This window comes from Panthera pardus, unplaced genomic scaffold, assembly GCF_024362965.1.
Source record: "Panthera pardus isolate Hobbes unplaced genomic scaffold, ASM2436296v1 HiC_scaffold_6, whole genome shotgun sequence".
Classification (NCBI taxonomy): Eukaryota; Metazoa; Chordata; class Mammalia; order Carnivora; family Felidae; genus Panthera; species Panthera pardus.
In genome coordinates this window covers 97,425,248-97,441,553 of record NW_026526991.1, presented here as the reverse complement: position 1 = coordinate 97,441,553, position 16,306 = coordinate 97,425,248, and the positions used below count along the sequence as shown (strand labels likewise).

General features: G+C 37.1%; 1 protein-coding gene across 1 annotated transcript; it reads left to right on the top strand.

Moving 5' to 3' along the window:
- Positions 1-322: 322 nt before the first annotated feature.
- LOC109259096 (killer cell lectin-like receptor subfamily F member 2) lies at positions 323-15,845 on the top strand. Its single transcript, XM_019436439.2, has 6 exons — positions 323-462; positions 3,713-3,811; positions 7,706-7,753; positions 11,705-11,853; positions 12,120-12,235; positions 14,792-15,845. Exons 1-6 carry the CDS (start codon positions 399-401, stop codon positions 14,907-14,909), a joined length of 594 nt encoding a protein of 197 aa, XP_019291984.2. The 5' UTR covers positions 323-398; the 3' UTR covers positions 14,910-15,845.
- The last annotated feature ends 461 nt before the right edge of the window (positions 15,846-16,306 follow it).

The window sequence follows — 16,306 nt, the reverse complement described above, 5'->3', positions numbered from 1 at the left end:
ATGTACTTGGTTTATTTCATTTTTTTTTCTTTTACTAGAATATAAAGGACATGAGGGTAGGAAGCATATCTGTCTTGTTCACTGTTATGTTCCTACTACTTTGCAGACAAGTGACTGGTACATGGTAAATGTAGGATAAATATCTGTTGAAAAAAAAATGAAATAAAATAGCCACGTTTACCTGGAGGACACAGAACTTTAGCCAGAAATTAACGTGGCTATCCATTTGTATTTTACCAACACATCCTGTGTGGTTTTCAACAGCCATGCCTGAGTAAAGTTTGAGTATTTTTGGACTTCCTTTCAGTTGCGTCTAGGAGAAATAGCTAAGGCTAAGGCTATTCTCCCTTTTCTTTATATTATTTTCTGAGTATTATCACATGAAAATATTTTAGGAGATGGAGAATGAAGATGGCTATATGGTCCTGGATTCCAAGAATCGTTTCAAATCCAGCTCTAAAGGTAGGAAGATTGTCTCCCCCCATTCAGACTGCAGCTTAAAATGGAATTATTCTCTTAGGAAGATTCTTATTTTTGAATATTTTAAAGAGTTAAAATTAACTATGTTCTTGGACTTAAAAACTGTCTAAGGTTATTTAGACTCATGAAAGCCTGAAAAATAAAAAGGCAGTGTTTTTGTAACCATGGGGCCTAAATGCGAATAGAATAATGTATAATTCCCCCAATGTTATAGCATAAGAAAAGGAAAGTATAACTTTCAGGTAAAAGGTCAAAAATAGTATTTTTACAGAAATTATATGTCTTACAAAATATAAGGTATTTGGAAGCTATTTGGGTATGGTATCTATATGAAGATACATGATATATTGGCAAGGTAAATATCCAGTGCTAATGATGGGGATAGTTCTATAGTGTTCTACAGCATAAAAAGCATTTTTATGTATATGTATTGTATTTTTTAATCTTCACAAAAGATCCATAAGATTGGCAGGATGATAGTCCATTGGAAATGAGAGAAGGGCAAAATAAAACTAACCCTCACTACTTAGGGCTGCTATATTTGGGTCAAGGTTTGCTTTTGCACATCCTTGTTTTCAGATCTGTCTCAGGTTCTCTAGGTAAGTTTAAGAAATAACATATTGACATCTAAGTGCAGTCTGTCTAAAATGAATTTGTATAATGATTGTGTTGAAATAGCCATGATCCAAGCAGGGATGACATGGGCCAGGGATTTGGAATTACTGGTCACAACCACAGCTCTGCCATGTGGACTTCTTTTGAAGATCTTTATGTACTATTCCAGTTTCCATCTCGCAAATTTAAGTGTTTTTTTTTTTGTTTGTTTTCAAAAACATGATACTTTTCTCATCATCTGAAGGCTTAGGGTCTTTCTCGTAGTTTCAATTTTGATGCAAATACTTCCTTCTTCACCAGTAACTGACTTTGATGTAGTGAAAAATAGGACCATTGGAGTCAAATTGACTAAATTGGACCCCAAAGCCCAAAGACTAAGTGGACCACCTTGAGGAAAATCTTTTGTCTTCTTAAATCCATAATTTTCACTTATAATAAAGCAGATCTATCTTGTGATTGCTTATGTGGGTGTTAAACCAAACTACTAGGTTTTTTTGAATTTCTAATTCAATGGAATAAATAATTCTTGGAATAAAATGAGTAAAAATATATGAAATCTGAGTATAAGTACATAAAATATGAAATAAACATACATTTAAATTATGAGTGAAAGAAGGATAGGGCTGGAAACATAAATGAGACCTGCAATCAAGTAAAAACTATGTCATATAAGCATGTTTATGCTTGTCGTAAGTTTGTTTCTAAGCTTCTTTGTTTTGATAAGAAAAACCTTGCTAATTATTCAGCTTGCATCAGAGTTACACCTATACTTAAGACATATGATTAATCTTGGTACTAAAAACAAAAAGAAAAGTTTCCCATCATAAAGCAGATACAAATAACACAATAGTGCTCTTGCAGGAGCAAAAACAGGTTTCAGAGTGATTTCTTAGTATTACCCCACATAGGCCAATGGCACCCGGTTGAGTGATTCTAGAATGGGCCAGGGCAATCCATGCTATGCACTCAGCTCTCTGTTCACCTGGCTTTATACAACATCTATATTTTGGCTTATGTATAAAAAAAATCATGTTTTAATTTATAGCTATAATATTTGGGAATGAGTTTAAAATTTCCCTTTCTAGCAAATATGGAACCAGTTAACTGCAGATCTGTATGCCTAGGACTGGTGTCTCTTATAAAATTGCAGAAATGTATTTTGAGTACTTTCAGCTCAGTAGAGGTCTTTTCACTTTTGCTTAAGTAGAATAAATACCCATAGGCTAAGGGAAAAAAAAGAAACGTATTCTGGATTTATTCTGTAATACCGACAATTGTTTCATAAATTTCGGAAGTTTTACTGCATACAGGACATTCTGTGTGTATAGTACATATAATCAGATGCACTAAGTCCATAAAAATGAAAGTAAAACATACACGTATTACCCAGATTTGAGAAATAGCACTTTTCATTACGACTTAGAGGACAGATTATTTGTGAAATGTACAACCAAGGTTATGGAACTAAGTGCTTGTTTATTTATAAGCTGATGAAACTGGGAATAATTATCTGAATATCAGAGTATTCAACTTTCTCTTTGGCCATCCGGATGCCAAATGGGCTAGAATGGCCAGTTTGAGATACTGTTCCAATGATATCTGCATGTAAAAGGATTTCGTTTGTGGAAAGAGTGTATATATCTAACTTACTCAAAAGTGCTCAGACGTGGAAGACAATAGATAATACTGAAGGACAATAATAACAAATATCCCTGTTTAATGTCTTTGGATGCTCCCTGTTATCTCCTGTGTAAAGAGACCACTCCTCCCAACTCTGATCCAGCGGAGTACTATGGCATAATTTCTATACAAGTACCTGTAAATTAAAGATCTACGATGCTTTAGGCTGACACCGATTCTTGTCTGAAAAGTCAAGCCAGGAAAATACTACATAGCATATGTAAGAGTGAAATAGCATGAATATCACCAGTGCCGTGATTGGTTCATAATAGAACTTCAGTACATGTTTTTTTTTTTTCCTTCTCTTATTTCTAACAGTGCATCATTAAAATAAATACTACATAAAAAGAAACTTAAAAAAATTAAAAAATAAAATAGGGCAGAAATAGACAAAAATCATGTTGTGATAAAAATTAAATAATACATATAACATATATACACTTGACAATAAAAAGTCCAACAATAAAATTAATAAAAACAATTCCATTTATAACATTATAACATTATATATATTATATCTAGAATTATTTTATATAGAATTAATTATTCTATATGTAATATATTGATATTATATAATATATAATATTATATATAGGCAATATAAACATATATATAACACTCCACCTATAAATTGTGTATGATATTAATACATAATATATACAATTTAATAAATCATTCTTAAGTCATCAAAAACATTGCCAAATAATTAACAAAGCAAGACAATGACAATACAATCCAACACATTAAATAACGGTAACATCTGTTTGTGTCTGGACTATAAATATTTTTTAATTTCAAATTTTCAATTAATCATAATTTTAGTGCCATATCTGAAATGAACATAGATTATTTTTGTAATCAAAATAAACAGGAAAATATTTATAAAGTGAATAATCAAATGAACTCTAAAATTCACCAAAAAAACTCAATATTTCAGAATGTTCCCTGTATCCACGGTATTATTGTCTTCTGCTAGTATGTGGCTGCACTGGGATCCTTATTATCATGATCACACTGATTTGCCTGAACTTTTGGGGTGAGTATGGAGTTTTCATTAACTTTTACACTTTGAGAACATAAATGTTGATTTTTAATTCTTCTATTTTTTTTTTATTTTTTAAGTTTATTTATTTATTTTGAGAGAGAGAGAGAGAGAGAGAGGGAGAGAGAGAGCGCGCGTGTGCAAGCCAGGGAGGAGCAAAGGGAGAGAGAGAATCCCAAGCAGGCTCCCTGCACTCCTGCCATGGGGCTCAGTCTCAAGAACCCTGAGATCATGACCAGAGTCAAAGCCAAGAGTGGGACGCTTAACTGACTGAGCCACCCAAGTGCCCCGATTTTTAATTCTTCTTACTATCAAGATCAACACCACATTGTAGCCCCAAATTGGTAAATTAAACTGACCAGCCATATATGTCATATTCGAAATTATTTCAAATTAAAAAATTAAGAAAGTTAAATATAAAATTAACATTTATTCGGCATCTTTTCTTATGAAGAGCAGTTACTAAAAAGTTAACTTATTTTATAAAAAAATTAGTGATGTATTTTTATAAAATGCTCATTGGTATTATTTTCAGAGATAATGGTTGAATGTACTAATGTGATTAATGTGATGGTTGAACAAGACGAAGAACCTGTTTGAAAACCATTTTAGATGTACCTCTGTACTGTTTTTTTTTCTTTTTCCTGAAGTGATATTTAATGTGCATAATCTATAGTTGTTCTTTTTGAAGCAACTAGACCGATACATGGATTTCGACAATTTTCTGTTTTTCTTTGAAACGTTCTTAAAAATGTAGGGCTAAAAGGGGCTCTGTTTTATGTGTAATGCTGACATGGAAACATAAACTTGTGGTTTTTGAGAGGAGAGGGCTAAACATGGGTGAGCCCCAAGGCGACTTCCCTGAGGGAGACGAAAAATAAACAGTCTATTTTTGTATCACGCGATTAAATTAGTTTTTTTTTTTTTTCCTGATAGAGCAGGGGGAAAATATCAGCTATTTCTAAGACCAAATGAATATTCTAATTAATTTAGTTTTTCTGTACTTTGCACAACATTTTGGCCGCGAAGTTGCCAACCAATCATATCTTTCAAATGTGTTCAAATTTATATTGAAATCAAACTAATAAAATGAGATTCTCCACCTATTTGAGAGTCAATATTAGGTTATTAATATTGGTTTTCATACGTCCATAAGTATTATTGTCTGTAATTATAAGTCCGTAAGTATTATTGTCTTTTAACCAGCAATTCTAAGAAATTGTACATACTGTAATAATTATCAGTTTTTTTAAGTCCTTAAAATTCAGGAGCAAATGGTCTTTTGTTAGACACTAAATATGGTATATATAGGCTACCACTGACCTCTTGTAACTCAGTTATCTTTTCTGTAGAAGATAAATGATAATATAATTGGTGCAATAATCATTGCTTTAGAAAACGATGCTATTGAGAAGAGATGAATAGAATTTGACTCTTTGATGAAATATTAGTAGGGACAATATATGTTTCTAGTAATATTGTTTTAGTGATATTTAGTGATATTAAATTTGTGCTTACGCTTTACAAAAATTGTTTTAAATGCTTATTTATTTTTGAGAGAGAGAGAGAGAGCGCGCAAGCATGAATGGGGGAGGGGCAGAGAGAGGGAGACACAGAATCCGAAACAGGCTCCGGGCTCCCAGCTGTCAGCACAGAGCCCGACTCGGGGCTCGAACTCACCGACCGTGAGATTATAACCTGAGCCAAAGGTGGACGCTCAACCAGTCAAGCCACCCAGGCGTCCCTTGTGCTTCCAATTTACCAGTTTAAAAATATTTTCCATGGCCTCCAGTTCAAAACAAAGTATTGACCATACATACATACATCTGCCCTCTCCTGAGATTCTGGATTAGAACAGTAAAAGACATCAAAATAGAATAAATTAATAAAGGCACAAAGAATGGAAAGGGTAGAAAATTGGAAAGGAAATGAGAAGCAGACAGGATAATGCTATTGGATTAATCAACGGAGAGAATCAGTGTAGAGAAGGCACAGCACACAGCTCAGTGTAGATGAAATTATTCCTCACGGCAAAACCCAGGCAGCACTCTTTTCAGAAAGGACAGTACAGAGTGTAAAGAGAAGTCTAAAGGGAAATAAGTAGGTAGAAGACTTTCTAGGGAATGCTCGTTCAGACTGTTGTCTTGACAACCTCTTACTCCACTCACACGGTAGCATTTGCTACTATATCATGCCAAAATAAAAACAAAAACAAATCCTTGTAAAACAATGAGATACAGGGGCGCCTGGGTGGCTCAGTCAGTTAAGCCTCCGACTCTCGATTTTGGCTCAGGTCATGATCTCATGGTTCGTGAGTTTGAGCCCCACATCAGGTTCTGTGCTGGCACCGTGGAGCCTGCTTAGGACTCTCTCTCCCTCCCTCTCTGCCCTTCCCGCTGGCATGCTCTCTCTCTCTCTCTCTCTCTCTCTCTCTTTCTTTCTCTCTCTCTCTCAAAATAAATAAGGTTTAAAAAAAAAAGAAACAATGAGATACATCACCAGAACAATTTAGGGCTCGTCACTTCGAGAGTGGTGGTTGGTGCAATAAGCATGTGTCCCCTTATTTTTGTACCGGAAGGGGAGAGGGGCACAGTGTGTTGATTTCCACATAGCTTGGCTATTTCCTGTCTTCTTTCTATCTAAAAATTCATGATAGCGAACAAAATACCCCGGAGGGTACAGAAAAGCATCCAGAAGAAAAATCGATAAATATAAACACCTGTAAGTAATCCGAGACAAAAACACAAAATATTGTCCATCTAGAAAAGATAATGTCTCTAACAAATTCCCAGAAGAAGAGAACAGGGGGGAAAGTAGATGTGAAATAATAAAAGAATACATTTAAAAAATTTTCAGGGGAGGAAAAGCAAAACCCCAAACTATGAGTTTCCAGCTTATGCAAGCCTACCAAATTCAGAATAGGATATGCAAATAGATATAGATAGATAGATGATAGATGGATGGGTAGAGATAGATGATAGATAGATGATAGATAGATGGAAGATGAAAGATGGATGGATAGATAGATATAGGTAGATGATAGATAGATAGATGATAGATAGAAGATGAGATATGGATGGATAGATAGAAATAGGTAGATGATAGATAGATAGATAGATAGATAGATAGATATAGATAGGTAGATAGATAGATCCTCATCATATTTTGGGGCACCATGGACAGAGACATGACCCTAAAGTTTTACATAAAGAATTGCTTTCCTCCCTAAACAAAGAGAAACATATTGGCACCAGGAGTTTTAAATGTACATAAAAGGACACTGTTGTAGCAATGCCTTCAAAGTTATGAGCTAAATTTATTTTAACCTAACTTTAAAAAAAGAGTAATCAAGCAGTATAATTTTTCAATGCATATTTTTAAACAAATAAAGAGGGTGTGTGTGTGTGCATGCTGGTTTTAGATAGACTGAAGCCAGCCCAAGAATGTGGTAAAAAGCCATTTCAGGTTATCAGGTGTTCTACGTTCCTGGAAAGCAATGATTTCAGTCTATACAAAAACCATCTACAAATGATGCTACAAGATACTGAAGGGACTTGATATAGTAAAAGGGAGATGGGGAGGGGGGAGGGTGGTCCGGACCAAGAAGAAATAGCATTAATTAAAAAATTCATTGATAAGAAGAAAATAATTTACAAAAGAGTAATAGATACGAGGTTTAAGAATGCATACAATATTTAGAATTGTGATTGGCATCTAAAGATATGGTTAAAAGCGGGCAAAGACAGGAACGGAGGCAGATTAGAAGAGAGAGTGAATTTTTATTTGCGTGTCTTCGTTTTGTGCTACTGTTTTTATTCTCACATACCTAGATGGCTATTCATTTTCGCATGTTTCTCATTGTATTTTTTTTCTTTGCACTGAGTACAGAGGAAAAAAAGGATTTCTCCCAGAAAGTAAATATCAGCCGTCTAGCAGGTAATGCTCTCTTTTTTTGTCTGCTCTATGCTTGAATGAAGAGATTCCAACTGGTCACGTGAATTCAGGCAAATTAACCATGAGTCTTCTCAACTTTCAAGTGGGGATATAATACTTACACCATAGAATATGTAGCGTCGGTTAAACCCAATGTGATGGTTGAGTGTCATCTCGGCCACATACTGGTACCCGGATGTTTGATCAAAAACTAGCGTAGGTGTTACCGTGAAATTACTTTTTAGATGAGATTAGCATATAAATCAGTAGAGTTTGGGCAAAGCAGATTACCATCCACAATGTGCGTGGGCCTTATCCAATCCACTGAAGGCCCTAAGAGGAAAAAATACGAAGGTTCCCCAAAGGAAGAGGGAATTTGACCTCCAGTCTGCTTTTGGACACAAACAGCAATATCGTCTCTTCCCTGGGGCTCCAGCTTGCCAGCCTGTTCCGCACATTAGATGACAAAAGCTATTTCATACGATTTTCTGTTATCATATTCTTAGATTCGTTTATGATGGAAAATAAAAGTGGAAGTAGAGACTTGTTATAATGAAGCTCCATAATTCCCTTTCAAACAGCATCAACATTTACTGGCACATAATATTATTTACGTCTCCTCCTGTCATCACTTCTCCAGACCAGGTTCCGTTAAAAGCGATTGTCAGATATCATACAGCTTAATGCTTAAATATATCAGTACGTGATTTTTACCGTTCCCAGCTCCTTTTGCAAAACGCAAACGCGATATCGCCACACAGCCTGTGCTAGTTTTCTCTGGATGCGTAACAAATTAACACTCGGTTAACAGTTTAAGGCAATAGCTACTAATTACCTCACACATTCCAGGGGAGCCTGGGCACGGCTCCACTCAGTCTACTGTTCCGAGTCTCACGGGATACAGTTTAGGTGCTGATGAGATCACACACCTTTCCGGAGCTGAGGTTCCTCTTGTGGACTCACGTGGTTGTTGCGACAATTCAGTTACTTGGAATTGTAGGACTGAGATCACGGCTCTCTCGCTGCCTGTCACCCAGGGCTGCTCTAGTCTCCAAAAGGGCCCCTGCGTTTCCGTGCATCGTGTCACTGTTGCACCTGCCCTCAAGACGTGAAAGCGTAATGCTTCGAAGAAAATCGAAATTACCTTTCTCTTTAGAAAAGGCCCAGTCCCCTTCTTGAGCTCTGGTACCTGGTGAAATCAGGTCCATGTAGGGTGGGGGGTGCCTGGGTGGCCCAGTGGGTTGAGCACTCAACTCTGGATTTCCACTCCAGTCATGATCTCAGCATTGTGAGATCAAGCCCCACGTTGGGCTCTGTTGCTGAGCCTACTTGAGATGGCCTCTCCCTCTCTCTAAAAAAAATAAACATACACACACACACACACACACACACACACACCCCAAAAAAACCAGGCCCACATGGGATAATCTCTTCATTTACTCAAAATCAACTGATTGGGGATCCTTCTCTAGTCTTCAAGACTCTTTCATCTTATCCTACGATATAACTTAATCATGGGAGTGATATCTGATCATATTCAGAGAGTTGACTCACACCCAAAGAAAGTGAATTTCATACAGCAGGTATGCTAGGAATTGGGGGAGATTTTAAAATTTCCCTAAGAACGTTTGACTTCTGTCTGCCATTAATTCCTAAGACAAAATCATCGATATCTTCTTAAGATCATCTATGATCCAATCATCATTAAATTGTCTTTTTTTTTTTTTTTTTTTTTCCCTTGGGGCGCCTGGGTGGCTCAGTTGGTGAAGCATCAGACTCTTGATTTCGGCTCAGGTCATGGTCTCGTGGTTCGTGGTTTTTTTAAAAAAAAAAATTTTTTTTTAAATTAAATGTCTTTTTTTCTTTCATGTGATTAGTTAGAATCAGACTCAGAACAAAGACCATAATTGGCATTTGATTAAAATGTCTCTTCAGCCACTTAATCTGTAGGTCCTCTTTACCTCCCTTTCATAGTTTCTTTGTCATTTATTTGTTAGAAAAAAAAAACGGATTGTGGTTATGTATCATTTCTCATATTCTGGATTTTTCTGTTCATATGGCCATGGTATTTATTCATATGTTCGTGTCCATTTAACATGTTCCTCTGTCTTATCAAGTAGTTTTAAAAACTAAGTATGTTAGGTGCTTAGAAACCTGCCTGGTCCACTATAGTGACTCTATGTGTCTGCTGTTATTATTATGTAAAGCATCTGATACAGGAATTGATACAAAGTGTTGCTCACTAAATGTTTTACTCCATCTTGATCCCTAGGATATTTCTTCTTGTTTTATTTTTTTTATTGTTATCATTTTTAAATGTTTATTTATTTTTGAGACAGAAAGAGACAGAGCATGAACAGGGAGGGTCAGAGAGAGGGAGACACGGAATCTGAAACAGGCTGTAGGCTCTGAGCTGTCAGCACAGAGCCGGACGCGGGGCTCGAGCTCACGGATCGTGAGATCATGACCTGAGCTGAAGTCGGCCGCTTAACCGCCTGAGCCACCCAGGTGCCCCTCTTCTTGTTTTAAAAGATGGCACTTGAATCTGAATTAACTGTAAGAACTCTTTTCGACAATTAATATCCACATTTTGCATCATTTTTTTTTGATATTTCAACATTGACACTGATCATTTGGAGCATTTTTAGAGTATCTTCGTAGTTCTACAGCTGTACTTTATTGACCACTGTCAATCGCCACGTAATGCAATTACTTAGTCCTAATGCCTCTTTCTCAATAATAATAATGAATAGATAGCCCCTTTCAAATCATAAATTGGAAAGGATACTTGAGGTCATTTTATACTTTTTAACACACAACTATGTACTGGTAGAACTGAGTGAGACTCCAGTTATCCTGAGTCTTCAAATATTCTGGCAAAACTGTAATTATTCAGGATTGGCAATACTTGCCCTGGTACAGAATGTATTAATGAGTTAAGAATATATGTAAAGTTTTATATATAGAAAACTATTCCTGGATAGTTTTCTTTAAGTAGTATTTCCTGATGTTACTTTTATTTTCCATTTTAGCTGGACAATATACATTCAATTTCCTACAATAATTTTTTTACAAAGATTTAGGCTTATCTATCACTGACTAAAATATTAGCAATGAAAAATATGACATGCTTTAACATATGGGCATTTAATTCAGTCATCACCAATCAACAATTAAATCAGCCATTAAATCAAAAGGGTTATACGAGGGTGACTCAGTTGGTTAAGTGGCCAACTTCAGCTCAAGTCATGATCTCGATGTCTGTGAGTTTGAGCCCTGTGTCAGGTTCTGTGCTGACAGTTCAGAGCCTGGAGCCTGCTTCTGATTCTTTGTCTCCCTCTCTGGCCCCTCCCCCACTGGTGCTCTGTCTCTATCCATCTCTCGAAAATAAATATTAAGAAAGTTTTTAAGAAGGGTTAGATGATAGGAAAGTCAAAGACAGTCACTTCAACAACCTTCCAGGCAGGTAAAAGACAAGGAATGAGACGTTCACAAATGACTAGGCCATAGGAAGCAGAAATTATGACTGGTTAAAGGCTTTACTTTTGAGGTGGAAATGCAATTGAACAGAGGATCAAACTATCCAATGCAATCATGTAAGTAATGTCAATGGTAAGTAATCTCATAGAAATGAAATCCAGGCTGTGAAGACGACCTCAAGAAAAAGGAAATAGACCAGACAGTAGGGAGATTTAAACAACAGGCTCTCACTTCTGTTAGTTATGAATAAGCAAAATGTTACATATTGGTGTCCTCTAGTTGTGGGGGTCAGAATTCGCATGCTTCTTTCTCCCCAACTCCTCACCCAGTAACCTGCCCCCATTCCAGAAATAGACATATTAATGAATCAATCTCATTCTCGTTCTGTTAATAGAGCTGCCTTTGAATCATACAGGATACTATTCACACTTTATTCAGGGTGGAGTCTAATTTTTTCTCTACATTTTCCTTCAGGAAATAATCATGGGTGCCCAAAAGACTGGCTGCTGAACCAAGGGAAATGCTACAGGTTTTCAATGCCTTCCAAAACTTGGAATGAGAGTCAACATGATTGTGCATACCTACAGGCACATTTACCGGTGATCCAAAGTTTGAAAGAGCTGGTGAGGAATCGAAAACAGGATCTAAGTACCCAAGGAAGACTTTCTAGGTGCAGTTATAAGAAGTGTGGGTGGTTTAGAATCATTGCTTTTGAACGTTCGGTAGCCATGATATAATTACTATTGTTTATTTTTAAAAAAACCCTATCATTTGTGAAATAAATGATTATTTACCATTCCATCAGTGCCTGGCACAGTGCCTTAGTCTATAGAGGGCATTGGAATATTTTTGAATAAATTTATAAATGAATACACCATGTCCTTGATAGGAGTTCATACAGAAGAGTTTAAAACCTGGAGATCCTGCTTGGATTGGACTACATATTGCATCCCCAGGAAAACAATGGATGTGGATAAATAAACACCTTTTTGTGGAAGAAAACAAGTAAGTAATTATTTGGGGGGAAAGAATGGTGGCAGTCATGTTGCCTTATTTATAGACAGGTTTTTTTATGTTTTTGTTTTTGTTTTTGAGAGAGCATGCCGGAGCGTGGGGTGGGGGTGGGGGGGCCGTTGGGAAGGAAAAAGGGAAAGAATTTTAAGCAGGCTCCACTCAGCAAGGACCCCAACATGGGGCTCCATCCAATGAACGTGGGATCATGACCTGAACCAAAATCAAGAGTCAAACACTCAACCGAGCCACACAGACTCCCCTATAGGATAGTATTTTTCAAAGTATTTTTAAAAAATGTTTACTTATTTATTTCGAGGGGGGAGGGGCAGAGAGAGGGGGAGAGAAATAATCCCAAGCAGGCTCTGAGCTCAGTGCAGAGCCTGACCCGGGCTCGATCCCACGAACCCTGAGATCATGATCTGAGCCGATATTAATAGTTGGAGGCTCAATAGACTGAGCCACCCAGGCGCCCCTACAAAGGTGTTTTTTTTTTTTTAATTTTTTAAAATGTTTATTTATTTTTGAGAGAAAGAGAGAGACACAGAGCACAAGCAGGTAAGGAGCAGAGAGAGGGAGACACAGAATCCCAAGCAGGTTTCAGGCACGGAGCTGTTAGCACAGAGCCTGATGCAGGACTTGAACCCATGGGCTGTGAGATCTTGACCTGAGCCAAAGTCAGGTGCTCAACAAACTGAGCCACCCGGGTGCCCCAAAGTATTTTTAATAAGCTTCCATACTTTCCAGTCTTTTTATATTTCTTCCTCCTTTCCTCTCTTCTTCCCCCCTCCCCTTTTCCTTTCCTATCTCTCTTTTTCAGGCCTTTTTCTCTTTCTTTTTGCTTCCCCTTTTTTTTCTTTTAACATGCACTAATGAGAAACAGGGCTAGCAAGTGCTCACGATGGCGTCTGGAAATTTTCATGGTCAGGAGATAATAACGACTTTATAACTTTTAAGCCAAGTTAAATCTCATTTAAAATAATTTTTATTGTATATAGTAAATGCGCAGATCAAATGCCCCTATAAATAAAAGCATCCAGAATGTATACAAATGTCTCAGAAGTGAGAAAGTGTGAATTTGAAAGCTTGCTCCCTGCGTGTTCTCCCAATTGGTTGACGTCAATTTCTTCATCTGTATGAAAAGAATAGCAAAGCTTCCCTCACAATGTTCTTGTGTGACCAATATAAGGTAATGCATGTAAGGGTGCTTTAAAACTCTCACACATATTTACGCTTTCTCTTGTGCGCCCCTGTTTTCTTTACACATCACTAGAGCACCCGGCTTGTGGCAAGTTTGAAGCAAAGGCCATGGAGCGATAGTCCATTTTGGTCTACTATTTATGTACTCCTAGACTCTTCCATTCTCCACAGAGTATCATCTTTCCTGAACATAAAACTCAAGTATGAAGCAGTATTTATTCTTGGGCCCTGCTTTGCTAGCGATCTTAAGACAAAAATTGGTAAGGAATACCTAGACTTTTTTTTTTTTTTTGGAAACCAACATATTATTGGAGCATTATATAAAGCTTTTATTTAGAGGTGCCTGGGTGGCTCGGTTGGACACTGGTGAAGTGTCCGACTTGATTTCGGCTCAGGTCCTAATCTCAAAGCTGTGATCGCAACTAGAAAGTATAGGTAAGGAAATAGTTTTCTCCAAAAATATTCTCTTCACATATGTTCCTCATCATACTATTGAAGGTAAGGAAGAATTTAAGTCATCTAAACAGGTTTTACTTTAACTTAAAAGCCATTTCCCCCGCGGGTTACTGTTTTGTAACTCCCATTGGTATAAGATATCTATCACCTTGCAGTCATTACCCAAAACTTACATTTTAACGTCTAATTACCTTTTATAGAAAATTATTTTGCTGTGTGGAGAAGGAATAGATGGGAAGCAAAACTGAAACTGAAGTTCAGTAGGAAGGCTGTGACCAGAGACAAGGGAGAGGCAATCGCAGCCTAGGCTGGGAGTGAATGGGTATAAGGACCAATCTCGATGTAGAATACCAGAATTTGCTGGTACATGCAATTTGAAAAGGTGAGGGGGTAGGAAGAGACAGGGATGCTTGTAATCTTTGGGCTTGAGGTTCTATGGTAATGTTCCTCTGGTAAGAGAGACATCCCAAAAGAGAGGGTGTGGAGGGTATGCAAATCAAGAGTGCCCAAATGCAACCATTGACCACAAAAGAAGGGTCCATTCTAAAACCTCTGGAACATTCCATCTCGGCTGCCTATACAAGTTGGGTTGGAGGAAACGTTAAGAAATGGGACCACAGGGGCGCCTGGGTGGCTCAGCCGGCTAAGTGTCCGACTTCAGCTCAGGTCATGATCTCGCAGTTCGTGGGTTCGAGCCCCGCGTCGGGCTCTGTGTTGACAGATTCTGTGTCTCCCTCTCTCTCTGACCCTTCCCTGTTCATGTTCTATCTCTCTCTGTCTCAAAAATAAACGTTAAAAAAATTTTAAAAATAAAAAATTTTAAAAAAAGAAAAAAAAAGAAATGGGACCGTTATTTTAAGAGAAATGCTCTAATGTCTATGCTTTATCTCCTAGTTTTCTCATGATTGGACCAACGGATCACACAAGCTGTGCTGTCACAACAAGAAATCAGGTGTATTCTGAAGACTGTAACTCCAACTTTAGTGGCATTTGCCAAAGAGACGCTGTCTGAACAACAAAAACAAATCTGTGCATTTAAACAAAGATTTGAAGCAAATGCATATGGATAATAGTGCCTATCTTTTTTTTTTTTTTAGCGGAATGCAAATTTGTTTCCTTTCTATACTATTAAAAAACAAAATTCGACTGAGGAAATTTAAAGATATAATTGGCATTATTCAATGATTCGTGAACTGGGTAGCATCCCACCAAGCAAGTAAAAAAAGAGCTCCAATGAGCTACAGAGAAGGAAAGGTTTTTTAAAGGCAGATGGGGTGACAGAAGGAAATCAGAAACAATAAAAAGATTATTTGGGGCAAGGTCACCTTTCTTTAGGGCATGAAAATGGGCCATCAGGTGGATTGCCTTATTAGGGTTGACCAGAACATTCTTGACTGACCAGTTAAGATTGTATTCTTGGGGAGATCAAAACTGCAGTCAGATTAGGTATTAAGTTTTGGTTTCATGACAGGTGCTTAGCATGAATGACTCCATTTTGGGCCTGTTGTCTCTTTTTTCACAGTACAAACAAAAAATTTTCAAATACTCCATATAGAAATAATACTTCAAAATAATGAAATATAATTTATTTTTAAACAAGAAAACACTCTTTCCTATTGTTTCAATGTCTAAAAAGATAATTAAATTTCAACTTGTAATCCTGCCTTATTCGTTGTCTGTGTCCTATTGGGTTTGAAATCCTGAGCATTTGGTGAAGAAATAGCCTAAGCAGACAGATATACCGTTTTTTTCTTCATGGTGGGCCTTTTCCCCAAGGTTGTTTTTCAATTTTTATCAAAAAGAAATTAAACTTTCAACTGGTGATAAAGTACTCAGATGCTGCAAGCATGAGATGTCTATTTGAGGTAATACACGATCTTGTTTTCAACGTGATTCCACAATTTATTTTCCTTTAATTAAATTTATATTAAAATTATTATGCTATGAATGATCCCATTCCGTTTCTTTTCTAACTGAAATTCTGTGCAAACTGAAGTTTCTTATTTTCCTCTCATTATTTATTTATTTATCTATCTATTTATTTATTTATTTATTAACGTTTATTCATTTTTGAGACAGAGAGAGACAGAGCATGAACGGGGGAGGGTCAGAGAGAGGGAGACACAGAATCTGAAACGGGCTCCAGGCTCTGAGCTGTCAGCACAGAGCCCGACGCGGGGCTCGAACTCACAGACCGTGAGATCATGACCTGAGCCGAAGTCGGCCACTTAACTCACTGAGCCACCCAGGCACCCCTATTTATTTTTAAATTAAAAAAAATAATAATGTTTATTTTTGAGAGTGAGATAAAGCACAAGCAGGGAGGGGCAGAGGGAGAGAGAGAGGGAGACACAGAATCTGAAGCAGGCTCCAGGCTCTGAGCTGTCAGCACAGAGCCACATTTGTATT

Bases quoted from the DNA above. Each gene is read 5' to 3' on its own strand.
- LOC109259096 (XM_019436439.2), top strand. From the start codon at position 399: ATGGAGAATGAAGATGGCTATATGGTCCTGGATTCCAAGAATCGTTTC. The intron at 7,754-11,704 runs GTAATGCTCTCT...ATTTTCCTTCAG, and splicing joins AAATATCAGCCGTCTAGCAG to GAAATAATCATGGGTGCCCA. The intron at 12,236-14,791 runs GTAAGTAATTAT...TTTATCTCCTAG, and splicing joins CTTTTTGTGGAAGAAAACAA to TTTTCTCATGATTGGACCAA.